We start from the raw sequence: 13,964 nt of genomic DNA, 5'->3' as shown, positions 1-13,964 counted from the left end.
TTCCTCTCTCCTCCCAGCTAACTACAAATTTAACTTCCTCTTCATTCAGTTACATATTGGATTGTAAACCCACGGGTCCTGCTTGTATTTTGATATTCTATTGAAATCATTCTTTTTTCCTGCATAAAAGTTTTTCAGTTAGAACACATTCAGTAGTTTCTTGGTTGAAACTTCTTTATCTAGTGTAGGTCGAGAATACACTTGTAGCAGGATGTCCAGTTGGTATGTAACAGTGTCCTCCTTGATCAGTTACTATGTGAGGTATAGTTTTTTTCATTGACTGAGATGTGGGTTTAATACCTTTCTCCAGTTGCCCTTGCATCATGGAGGGGCGCATGATGCTTGCTTGTTGGTCGAAAGCCTTTTCTACTGTGCCAGTCATCAGTTGGCCCCTTTGAAGATTGCTGCAACTCTTTCACATTGGTTACCTTGTGTATCTGGTTTCAGGCACCTCGGGGTATAAGAATAACAGGTGCGGGAGGCTCGGTCTCTCTCCTTTATCCCCAGGGCCTGCTTCAGGCTGAGTTTGCAACCAGTGCTGAAGAACCATTGGGAAACTATTCTAATACAGGAGGGCCCACATGCACTCTTAGTGAAGGATCTGTTTGTTGAATGGTTAGTTTTTAATTGTGTAACTTGGGGAGATTTCATGAGGTGCCTGTTGAGTTTGAAATGTTACTGAATGTTTAGTATCATTGTTTTTGTAATTTAGGGTGGCTTAGATGTTTGGTCGAGTGTTTTACTGTTTGTAAATAAATGGTTAATGTGCCAGTTCGTAATTAGTGTCTTTTGTTTCACTTCTGTCAAACCCGTGAACCTGCTTCCTCGTACCACCTGAGAAAGGTTATTGGCAGTTCTCCCGCCCCCACTAACGTTTTAAGATTTAGGATTTCTGGTGACTAGAGAAATAGAGGTAGTTGAGTGTCCATTGTACTGAATCCTGAAGGGGTTCTGTGGGTAGTGGTGTTCCCTTGTGCAGTTTGGGGAGAGTTGGAGTCTCAAAGTTCACAGTAAATTTTATTAACAAGGTACGTTATATGTCACCATATACAACTCTGAGATTCATTTCCCTGTGGCATACTCAGCAAATCTATAGGGTAGTAACTACAATGGGAATCAATGAAAGATCAACCAGAGTGCAGAAGACAACAAACTGTGCAAATGCAATATAAATAAATAGCAATAAGTAGCGAGAACGAGAGCTAATGAGATAAAATGTCCTTAAAGTGAGATCATTGGTTGTAGGAACATTTCAATAATGGGACAAGTGAGTGTAGTTATCCCCTTTTATTCAAGAGCCTGATGGTTGTGCGGTAGTAACTGTTCTTGATCTTGTTGGTGAGTCTGAGGCTCTGGTATCTTGTACCTAATGGCAGCAGCAAGAAGAGAGTATGGCCTGGGTGTAATGATCAGATTGTTTTTCATTCTGGCCTTATGATCCTTTGGCATTAGCATGGATAAGCCTGATTTGGATGTTTTCTTTTGGAACAACTTACTTACTGCCCATTACACCGCTGGTGTTTAGGGCAGCAGTGAAGGTCCTCCATCTCTGGTGGTGTTCAGGGCTTCCTTCATCATGTCAGTAACCTCCTCTCAGTATTCACTACTGTCAGTCACGCAAGTTCCAAGTGGAAACTCAGTAATACCATTGCACTCAGATGTAGAAGGATTCTTCGTTGCTTTTTCCATAACAGTTTTGTTTTTCCAGTCAGGGTTCTTAACCCTGAACTGAACCTCTGAACCTGGAGGACCAGTGGACCATTCTTAGATTGGCCTCTACCCTTTGACCTGTTTGGCATGGGTGACCCTACCAAGAGACAAAGCGTAAAGCCCTGACCCCAACCAACATAGTTCTCTGGGCTGTTGAGGCTTGCAAGCCTACAAACCCTGTGACAAGTTTGTGGTCTTGGAGGTTCTTTTGAGACCAGTTAAAGAGGAATTGGTAGAAAGGTGATGTGGAATGATGAAGTTCACTGTGACTGTTCAGGAAGGAAGTGAATTAACTGAGGTGTCAGTATTGATGGGGTTGTACTCAAATAAACAAAAGGAAAGTGTTCATCACACCCATGATTTATGCCAGGCGTTCCCAACCTGGGATCCATGAACCCCTCAGTTAATAGTGTTAGGAAAGTACAGCACAGAAATAGGCCCTTTGGCCCATCTAGTCTGCACTAAACCATTTAAACTGCCTACTCCCTTCAACTCACAGCAGGACCATGGCCCTCTATGCCCCTACCATCCATGTTCTTATCCAAACTTCTCTTCAATGCTGAAATCGAGCTCTCATGCACCACTTGCATTGGCAACTCGTTCCACTCTCTCACCCCCATCTGAGTGAAGAAGCTTTCCTCACGTGCCTGCTTGTGTTTACTCCACTCTTTAAGAAAGGAGGATGGTAGTAGAGAGGAAATTATAGACCAGTTAGCCTGACCTCAGTATTTGGGAAGATGTTGGAATCAGTTGTTAAGGATGAGGTGATGGAGTATTTGGTGACACAGGGCAAGGTAGTACAAAGTCAGCATGCTTTCCTTCAAGGGAAACCCTCCCTGACAAACCTGTTGGAATTCTGTGAGGAGATTTCAGGTAGGATAGATAAAGGGGATGTAGTGGATGTTGTATATTTGGACTTTCAGAAGGCCTTTGACAATATGCCGTACATGAGGCTGATTACCAAGTTAAGAGCCCATGGTATTACAGTAAAGTTACTGGCATGGTTAGAGCATTGGCTGATTGATAGAGGGCAGCGAGTGGGAATTTTCTTGCTGGCTGCTGGTGACTAGTGGTGTTCCACAGGGGTCAGTGTTGCTGTATATTAATGATTTAGATGATGGAATAGATGGCTTTGTTGCTGGGTTTGCAGATGATGCAGAGATTGTGAAGGGGCAGTTAGTGTTGAGGAAACAGGTAGGTTGCAGAAGGACTTAGATTAGGAGAATGGGAAATGAAGTACAGTGTTGGAAAATACACGGTCATGCATTTTGGTAGTAGAAGTAAATGTGTAGACTTTTTTCTAAATGGGGAGAAAATCCAAAAATCTGAAATGCGAAGGGACTTGGGAGTCCTTGTGCAGAACACGCTAAAGGTTAACTTGCAGGTAGAGTTGGTGGTGAGGAAGGGAAATGCGATGTTAGCATTCATTTCAAGAGGTCTTGAATACAAGAGCAGGGATACAATGCTGAAACTATATAAAGCACTGGTGAGGCCTCACCTTGAGTATTTGGGCCCCTTAATCTAAGAAAAGATGTGCTGGCATTGGAGAGTGTTCAGAGGAGGTTCACAAGGATGATTTTGGGAAGGAAAGGGTTATCGTACAAGGAACGTTTGATAGCTCTGCATTGATACTCGCTGATATTTAGAAAGAAGAGGGGGGATCTCATTGAAACCTTTTGAAACCTTCCGAATGTTGTGAGGCCTAGACAGAGTAGATGTGGAAAGAATGTTTCTCTTGGTGGGGGAGTCTAGGACAAGAGGGCACAGCCTTTGAATGGAGAGGCATCCATTTAAAACAGAGATGTGGAGAAATTTCTTTAGCCAGAAGGTGGGGAACTTGTGGAATTTATTACCACAGGCAGCTATGGAGGCCAGGTCATTGGGTGCATTTAAGGTTCTTGATTGGACACGGCATCAAAGTTTATGGGGGAAAGGCCAGGGAGAGGGGCTGAGGAGGGGAAAAAAGGATCAATTATGATTGAATGGCAGGGCAGAAGGGCCAAATGGCCTAATTCTGCTCCTATGTCTTATGGTCTATCTATAGCCCTCATAATTTTGTAAACCTCTATCGAATCTTCTACATTCCAAGGAATATACTCCTAACCAATTCAATCTTTTCTTATAATTCAGGTCCTCCAGACCTGGCAACATTCTGGTAAATTTTCTCTGTACTCTTTCAACCTTATTTACATCTTTCCTGTAGGTAGGTGACCAAAACTGCACACAATACTCCAAATTAAGCCTTACCAACATCTTATACAATTTCAACAGAACATCCCATCTCCTAATTTATGCATTTGTAGGTGGAAGGCTTTGAGTATCAGCAACCGGGTCACTTTGCAATATTCAGTAGGATGCCCAGTCTGCATTTTGTCCTGTTTCTGGTCACTATATGGTTTATGACTGTGATTAAGTTCCTAGTAAATAGCAAACTCCAGTTTTCTTACACAAGAGACAAAATATCCAAAACTGAATAGCTCTTTGTGGTAGTGCTTTTGCAAAAGTTGAAGTAACTGTTTCTGCTTGACGTGCACCGTTTACTTGCTGCATTTTATTGTCATCTGGGGATTTCTCAAATGAAAACCACTTAATACTACTTTTATACTTGGTGCACTAACTTTTTCCCCTAAACCCTCAAACTAAAAGTGATCCTTACATAGCGAAAGATTTGCTATGACAGTCAGTAAGTTGTGTGTTTAGATTCTTTTTATAGTGAAACGTTTCCAAAGTGACACATAAAAATAATTAAAATGAACAATTGGCAATTGAGAGTTGGGTATAAATTTGACAAGGGTGGAAACGGGGTAGTTCTTTCTTATTTTTGCCAATTTTGTGCAAGGGACATTCCCGCTTGGAGTATTTCCCTTTCCCCTACAACCCCTCACTACCCACAGGCTCTAATGATGAGGCTTTGTAAATTGCTAGTGAGGCCTCAACTGGAGTATGAGAGCAGTTTTTGGGCCCTTTATCTAAGAAGGGATGTGCTGACATTGGCGAGGGTTCAGAAGGAGGTTTACAAAAATGATCCTGGGATTGAAAGCTTTATTATAGGAGGGGTGTTTGATGGCTCTGGGCCTGTACTCACGGACATTCAGAAGAATGTGGGTGGACCTTATTGAAACCTATCAAATGTTGAAACCCCTTGGTAAAGTGGATGTGGAGAGAATGTTTCCTATGATGGGGGAATCTAAGACCAGAGGACACAGCCTCAGAATAGAAGGGAATCGGGGACGTTCATTTAGAATGGAGATGAGGAATTTCTTGAGCTTAAGAGTGGCGAATCTGTGGAATACGTTGCCACAGGCCAAGATATTGGGTATATTTAAGGCAGAACTTGATAGATTCATGATTAGTCAGGGCATGAAGGGATACAGGGAGAAGGTGGGAGATTGGGGCTGAGAGAAAAACGGATCTGCCATGATTAAATGGTAGAGCAGACTGGATGGGCCAAATGGCCTCATTCTGCTCCGGTATCTTATGGTCTCATGATCTTTCAGATGCTGACTTTTCTACATAACCTTTGATGCCCTTACTATTCAAGAAACTATTCAACTCTGCTTTAAATATACCCAATGACTGACCTCCACAGCCTTCTGTGGCCATGATTCCACAGATTCCACCGCTCTCTGGCTAAAGAGATGTTTGGAAGCAGCCAGTGATATCTCTGTCCAGTTTGTAAGACTTAATATGAGGCCTCCGTCAGTCAGGGTTGACCATGGATGTTGCGTCCTAGCTGTCTAGATACACAAGCCAGGGCAATGGAGAGGGAGCTGTTGACCTTGTAGCAAGCTACCCCTCTCTAGGCATCTTATGAGCCCAAAAGAATGGCAGAGACTGATACCGTTTAGCGCCAGATGTGTCGCAGGAGTTGCCAGTCAGTGATGAACTCCAAGTAGGACTGCCAGCTCCAGATTTTTTTCTCTCTTGGGTTTACTCTTGAAGCCTTCCCCGGGTGTGGGTATAGCCACAAGGCAGTGGAGGTTTGAGATCAGAGCTTTCCTTCTAGATGAGCTGCCAACCGCGGCTGATAAGCCCCACCTGCCCAAAGCCAATAATCATCCTTTGCCGCTTCTCCTGTCAGTAGAAACGGTTCTGCCGGGCTTTGTAGTGAAGGCCAGGAACTGGAGTTGGTTGTCAGAGGCTATTTGAGATGCACACCATTGGGTGTATTTAATAGGTACTGGGAGGTTATCCTCCGACTATAACAACCTTAAGGAACAACATGACATGGCTACCTTGCGCATTCACAAGGATCAAATACTTCAAGAAATTGTAATTGTGAAATGCTCAGGGGACTGTATGCAATTTGAGAAATTTCTGGAGATGAGACTGGGGATCATCTGATTTGATGCACTAATGCGTGAAGTGGCAAAATGAAGGTCACTAATTATGGCCAGCAGTTCACCTGCAACAAATCCAAGCCAGTGGCCATATGACCGCTACTGGTGGACAGTTTTAGAACATGAGCCTGCAGTTATACATTCTTCCCAGAAGTTGTATAAGACGTTCGTGCGGCCTAATTTGGAGTACTGTGTGCAGTTTTGGTCACCTACCTACAGCAAAAATGTAAATGAGATAGAAAGAGTACAGAGAAAATTTACAAGGATGTTGCTCTGTCTGGAGGACCTGAGTTGTAGGGAAGGATTGAAGAAGTTAGGATTTTATAACTGGGAACGTAGAAGATTGAGGGGAGATTTGATAGAGGCATACAGAGTTATATGGGGTGTCAGGGAGGGGTAGCACCTCTGGTGGGGGAACATGTCATGTCCTTTTCAGGGCGGTTAGTCCACCTTTGGTCCCCACCTGGCACTCAGCTCTCACCTGTGGCTCCCCGTAGCTGTTTACATGCGACAGCGGCCACACCCCGGGCAACGGCTTCGACAAGCCGGCTAAACCAGGTGAGGGTAGCCGACGGGTCTCAAACCCTCGGTAAGATAGGGAGTTGTCTATCCCAGCATGTGAAGACAGACTCCGGCGGATTGAGCGGACGAAACCAATGGAAGGTCCAACGGTCAAGAAGGCGGTCTCTGCAAGCGTCGTGGAACGTGTAGAGCAGGACAAGACACAGAAGACGTCCTGGTCATCCACTGCGCCTAGTCCCATCTCCAGCCGTCTTGACTCTGTCTTGCCACTGGACCCAGATGGGAATTGGGGAGAGAGAGTGAGGCTGACACTGCGCAACTCTCCCTCACTTAAATCCAAATCACGCGCTAGTCTCAACACCATCAATATGGTGTCGAGGTCCTCATTGATGTCAACGATGGGCGAACAACAACACAGAGTTATGATGAGTTTAGGTAGGGTAAATGTAAGCAAGCTTTTTCCACTGAGGTTCGGTGGGACTACAACTCGAGGTCATGGGTTAAGGGTGAAAGGTGAAAAGTTAAAGGGGAACATGAGGGGAAACTTCTTCACTCAGAGGGTGGTGAGAGTGTGGAAGGAGCTGCCAGTGGAAGTGGTCTATGCGAACTTTATTTCAACACTTAGGAGAAGTTTGGATAAGTACGTGGGTGGTAGGGGTTTGCAGGGCTATGGGCCCGGTGCAGGTCGATGGGGAGTAGACAATTTAAGTGGCTTGGCATTGATTAAACAGGCCAAAGGGCCTGTTCCTGTGCTGTGGTCTTCAGTGTCTCTCTTTATTATACGTCTTGTATCAGATTATTCAAGCTATAGCATCAAGTCCTGAAGGAAGTCTCTTTAGTCTTTTGTATCGTGTTTCTGTATGATTTTAAATATAATAATACCTATGCAAATAATTCTGCAAATATTAATATTCCACACCCATTAAGTTTCTGGAGAGTAATGTAATTTTTTTTTTTTGCATAAAGGATATTAACAATGCCTGGCAAGGTCTGGAACAGGCCGAAAAGGGTTACGAGGAGTGGCTACTGAATGAGATCAGGAGGCTGGAAAGACTTGATCATTTGGCAGAGAAATTCAGACAGAAAGCAACCATCCATGAAGATTGGACCAAAGGTGATGTTCCAACATATTTCAGAAGTAAATTTTATTATCAAAGTACATATATGTCAGCACATACAACCCTGAGGTTCATTTTCCTGTGGACATACTCAGCAAATCTATGAAATATTAACTATAACAGGATCAATGAAAGATCAACCAGTGCAGAAGACAACAAATTGTGCAAATGCAAATATAAATAAATAGCAATAAATAATGAGAACATGAGATAAAGAGTCCTTAAAGTGAGATCGTTGGTTGTGGGAACATATCAATGATGGGACAAGTGAGTGCAGTTATCCCCTTTTGTTCGAGAGCCTAATGGTTAAGGGGTATTAACTGTTCTTGAACCTGGTGGTGCGAGTCCTAAGGCTCTTGTACCTTCTACCTGATGGCAGAAGCGAGAAGAGAGCATGACCTGGGTGGTGGGGATCTCTGATGGTTGCTGCTTTCCTTTTTTTTAATATAATTTTTATTGAGTTTTCAAAGTGATACATGAGAAAAAAAATATCTACCCTCCCCCTCCCCCCCCCGATATGTACTCCTACCTAAAAAGAAAAAAAAAAGGAACCGCCTGAATATTGGAAGGTTTGCACATGCTCCATGGGATAAAAATAAATTTAGTATATATTTGTTACTTTCCCCCAAGGAACCAAGATCTTCATCATCTGAGCTATAAATAAGGGCTCCAAATATTCAAAAATGTTACATATTTATCTCTTAAAATCTAAAACATTACTTAGCTTCTCAACTCTCATAGTTCCCTGGGGAATCTCTTTGAACTTCACCATATTGCTATGTGTTTCCCTCCCAATCATCCAGGCAAAAAGAAAAAAAAAAGATAGATAAGATACAAAAAAAGAAAAAACAAAATACCCCCCCCACTAATGTTGTGAATGTAAGGATACACAACACTACCCCCCTCCATTGTGCGGGTCGTGGCTGTTGCCACGTTTGCACACATGAATAACGTAGTGATTGGTCAGTGTTTCTTCCAGCTCCCCCGTAACAAAAAATTATATATATATATATATATAAAAATTAATGTTATTATTCCCAGCTAATATTCCTCAAATTTTAACCTTTCTTCCCCTCCCTCATATAATTAATAATATATTTATATATTCATCCGCCTAAAAATTCAACAGGCCTAATCCTTGATCCAGTCTTCATCTTCAATCCATCTCGCTCCCCTAAATTTGTTCTTGTATCTGGTGAATACTCAAAGAATCTCGCACAAACTCCTCCGCTTTCCGGTAATTGTCAAAAAATCTTTTTTCTCCACCAGGCAAAAAAATCTTCAAGGTTGCAGGATAACGCAATATAATTTGATAACCGTGATCCCATAAGGCTTTTTTCACTGGATTAAACTTCTTCCTTCTTTCAAAAGTTCATTACGTATGTTAGGGTAGAAAAAATTTTCTTCCCTTCTATCATCAGTGGCCCTTTTCTCTTCTTGGCAGCTTGGGCAGCCACCTGTAGAATCCTTTCTTTGTCTTGAAATCTTAAGAATTTTATTAAAATTGATCGTGGATATTGGTCATCTTGTGGTTTTGGTCTTAGAGCTCTATGTACCCGCTCAATTTCAATTGATCGATCTTCCTCTTTCATTTGCAAGGTTTTCGGGATCCATCTTTGAAAATATTCTATTGGATTATCTCCCTCTATACCTTCTTTAAGACCAACAATTTTAATGTTATTACATCTACTAAAATTTTCCAACACGTCCTCTTTCTCCAAGAGTCGATTTCTTTCCGTGTTCCAGACAAGCACATTATTTTCTGTTTTTTCCACTCTATCATTAATATGCTCCATTGTTCTTTCCATCTTCTGAAGTTTCTTATCCATTTTATCCTGGCTTTTCATAGCTTTATCATAGCACATCTTCACGTCTCTAAGCTCTGTTCTTAATTTTCTTAGTTCAGCCGTTAATTGCAATAAAGCCTCTCTTATGTCGCCGCCGTCTCCTTTACTTCCAGTCTCTTCCAGTTTTTCCTCCTCTTCTTCATCTGTATTCCCTGCGATATCCAGTTCTGACTCTGAGTCACTTTCAGTTGCAGTGGCCGTCGGTTCTTGTAGTTTAAATTGTGTCGATTTGTGCGCGCGTACTTTTTTGCGCATGCGCAATTCCGGCATCTTCCTCCGAGAGACCGCTACCGCCGCCATTGCTCCCCGTTCTTCTATGCCAGAGATAAAATGAGTCTCCTCTGAAGGAGATCCAACCCGAATCCGAGGCTCCATCGCTGCAGTAGGCACTTTTTCCTTCCCATCTCGCGGCGACTTCACAGCAACAGACTTCTTCTGTTGCGGTTTACGAGGCATATCGTAGAGTAGTTTTACGAAGTTTATAAATAGTTTTCGGAAAGTATTTATTAACTTTACTTTGTTTAAACGGTACTTTGCTGATTTTTTACGGGAGAGCTGGATTTACACGTCTCAATCCTATGTCATCACGTGACGCCCCCGGTTGCTGCTTTCCTGTGACAGCTTTCATGTAGATGTGCTCCATGGTTGTGAGGGCTCTACCTGTGATGTTCTGGGCCAAGTCCACTACCCTTTTGTATAGCAGTCTGCAGGTTTAAAGTGATCACCTCATGCAGAGTTTGTACACGAGGTGTTAATCAAAAACTACTTGTCTACCAACTGGAAAACTGTAAAATTGATGACTTTGTGGTTGCAAGCCAGCCCAATGGTGCATATTTTGCTAAGTCATCCTCAGTTAAAAACATAACTGACACTTGAAGCCCAAGTCTGTTTTTCTCTCAGTTAGATTTGCAATGGGGTCCATAATCAAATTGTCCAGTGGTTCTCTACTGGAAACAATCTCAGCTACCAAGCAGTAAACACTGTACTTAACAATGTGACAGTTTCTGATGTTGGGTGAGACCACCTGTACACAGGGAATGGGAACAACTGATTTGTGATCCTCAGTGTAAACTTAAAATTTTCGTGGTTACAATGGGGAAAATGACACTGAATCAGAACCAGGTTTAATATCACCGGCATATGTTGTGAAATTTGTTGTCTTTGTGGCAGCAGTACAATGCAATACATAATAATAGAGGAAAAAATGAATTTCAGTATGAATAAATATTAAATAGTTGAATTAAATAAGTAGTGGGAAAAAAAGTAGTATGGTCGTGTTCGTGAGTTCAATGTTCATTCAGAAATCGGATGGCAGAGGGGAAGGAGCTGTTCCTGAAGCATTGAGTGTGTGTCTTCAGGCTCCTGTACCACCTCCCTGATGGTAGCAATGAGTACAAAGCATGTCCTGGGTGATGGGGGTCCTTAATGATGGATGCTGTCTCTTTGAGGGAACGCTCCTTGAAGATGTCTTGCATACTACAGGGGCTAATGCCTACAATGGAACTGACTTGAGTTTACAACTTTCGGTAGCTTCTTTTAGTCCTGTGCATTAGGCCCCCCTCCCCCCCCCATACTGGACCATGATGCAGCTTGTCAGTATACTGCCACGGTACATCAGTAGAAATTTTCAAGTGATTTTGCTGACGTATCAAATCTCCTCAAACTCCTAATGAAATATAGCCACTGTCTAGTGCTTTATCTGATATTACAAGTAAATGAATAGTTTCCACAAGAATTGATCTGGAAATTAATTGCTTCATGTTTTGGGAATTATCCCATTGATTAGAAAGCGATGGTATACTGCTGAGCAGATTAATGTATTTTTTTTTGTATATATTTATCACACTAGCTATTCTAATATGTCAGGATTCTTGTCTCTTAAATGACGGTTTTGCAGTTTCATGCAGGTTGCAATTAGCACTTTGCATTCCTATAAGCCTAGTAATTTTCAGAAGATAAGATTTTAATGCTACAAATATCAACTCGGCTACATCAATTTCTTTAACTTCCAGCAATTTTCTATTTTTTCCATTCCCCATTCCGGTTCCGTTCTATCTCTTCTCTCCTGAGCATTACCTCCGTCTGGTTCCACTCCACATTTCCTTCTCCCATGGTCCACTGTCATCTCCTATTAGATTCCTTCTCCTTCAGCCCTTTACCTATTCCACCTATCACCTCCTAGCAGCTTCTTACTTCACCACACCACCCCCACCAACCTGGTCTCACCTATCACCTGCCAGCTTGTACTCTTTTCCGCCCCCCCCCCCACCCCTGTCTTATTCTGTCTTCTACCCCCAACCTTTCCAGTCATGATGAAGGATCTTGGCCTGTTTATTCCTTTCCATAGATGCTGCCTATTCTCTGAGTTCCTCCAGCCTTTTGTGTGGTTTACTTAAGATTTTTGGTTTTGGTAAAATGCAAAAAAAAATCTAGATGTTGGAAATCTGAAATAGGGAGTTCAGTAAGTCTGGCAGCACCGTGGAAGAGAAGCAGTTAATGACACTGTGAGGACTGGGAAAGGAAACAAGTTGTCTGAAGGGTGGGTAATGTTCAGTAGACTAAAGGCAATGCCTTAGAGTGAGGTCTAGGTTATGATGAGGATAAGTTGCAGACAAGGCCATCCATTTCCAGTTTAATTGCCATTCAGCTCTACAGTTTGTGTGTAGTCTGTTGTTGAAGTCTCAATCCCTAGTGCATTTATTTTACAATCTTTGAACTCACCACTGGATTCTCTGACATACCCAGTCTCCTCCATTATTTGCATGTCCCTGAGCATTTGCTTCCAGCTTCTGTCCCACTGAGGATGACGAGTCCTTAATTACCTCAGCAAAATTAACCTCCCATTGAAGATTCACCTTCCGCTTCCCTACTTGTAGCAACTTCCAGAAATATTTTTACTTCAACCAATTTCTTAATATAATTGCTGTGACATAAATCAGGCCTGAAGGTGAAAGAACTCTTCACTGAGCTGAGCAAAACCTCGTGACTTCGAGGGATTCGGGCTAGCTAATAGCTTGCTCTGGTTTCGTTTCAGACCTAAAGACTTGCTGATGAGTTGGTTAATTGGCCACTCTGGATTGTTCCAAGTGTGTGTGGTGGAGAGGGTTTTGACAATGGGGAAAAGTGGCAAAATTAGGTCACAGGGCCATATTTTTGGGTGGGGCGGGCGTATGAAATTGCTCTGAGAATTCACATTGATTGGATGGGTCAGATGGCAAGCTATGTTGTTGGTAAATACAGACTGTCAGTGGTGAGGAAATCAGCTTTTGCCAATTTGGCCATATCCAGAAATATTAGTACAGAGTTCAAAGTAAATTTTATGAACAAATGACATATATGTCACCATATACAACCCTGAGATTCATTTTCCTGCGGGCATGCTCAGCAAATCTATAGAACAGTAGCTATAACAGGACCACTGAAAGATCAACTGGAATGTGGAAGACAAGAAACTGTGCAAATGCAAATATAAGTTGCAATAAATAATGTGAATGTGAGATGATGAGATGGAGTATAAGTAGGAGTATTAACTTGAATTTTATTTCCTGTTACAAGATTACACACTCTAAATGACGTCCAGGGATAATAGACTTGACCCAGAGAATCTGGTCCCCTCTCCAAATACCGTAACACGTTCTATGATTAAAAGTTTATCGAAAAACGTATCCAAACTCTCATAAGCAGGGCTTACATGGATGCTGGTGAGATTATGACAAAGTGCTGATCATACATCAATCTCTTTTAAGTCTGCGAGGCCGCGATTAACAATCCAACAATCTCCGATACCCTGTCATCAGGCAGGAGTATAATACATTGCTTGCTCTGCAATTGCCATCAAGTGAAAGAATAAACCCTGGTTCAAAGAAGTAAGGGCCCTGACTTACAAGAGCCAGCCACGCACGCTGAAACAAAAATGTGTCTTCTCGGCGCTGCTGTCACTCAAATCAGTACAGGCTGAGCGTGGCTGGAAATGATTCATCAGAAACATAAAAATGGATAATGCATCTCTCCTAGATGTTGCCATGACCAGAATCAAAATCAGGCTGCAGTGCATTGCAATATCCAATTTTAAATACATATGTAAATTACAATAAGAAGTGTATATATTTAAAAAAAAAGTAGTGCAAAAAGAGCAAAAAAAAAGGTAGTGATTTGAAGTTAAAGTTGAGCAAATAAACAATGGTAGCTGATAGCAGTTTCATGAGATTGCTCTTGTCACCATTAAGCACAAGGTTTCTGGCTGCAGTTTCCTCTTTTACAGCCTTCAATCATGGAAAATATTAAAGTTGACAACATATTCCTTGCTGTAAATCTACTGAAAATGTCCCATTGTATGAAGTTCAGCTAAGATTCTGATAGAAAGTTGTTGCTATTGTTAAATGACATCTGACTAGAAGACCGCGGGGAGACTTGATAGTGAGATACAA

At 42.1% G+C, this 13,964-nt stretch overlaps 1 protein-coding gene across 1 annotated transcript in view; it reads left to right on the top strand.

Annotated features, from left to right (window-relative positions):
• Positions 1-13,964, top strand: part of LOC140206178 (alpha-actinin-1-like) — a 163,475-nt gene that overhangs the window by 107,279 nt on the left and 42,232 nt on the right. The window contains 1 exon segment of the mRNA XM_072274455.1: positions 7,539-7,686. Coding sequence (XP_072130556.1) covers positions 7,539-7,686 — 148 coding nt within the window.

This window comes from Mobula birostris, chromosome 12 (genome assembly GCF_030028105.1).
Source record: "Mobula birostris isolate sMobBir1 chromosome 12, sMobBir1.hap1, whole genome shotgun sequence".
Taxonomy (NCBI): Eukaryota; Metazoa; Chordata; class Chondrichthyes; order Myliobatiformes; family Myliobatidae; genus Mobula; species Mobula birostris.
This window is presented reverse-complemented; position numbering and strand designations above follow the sequence as displayed.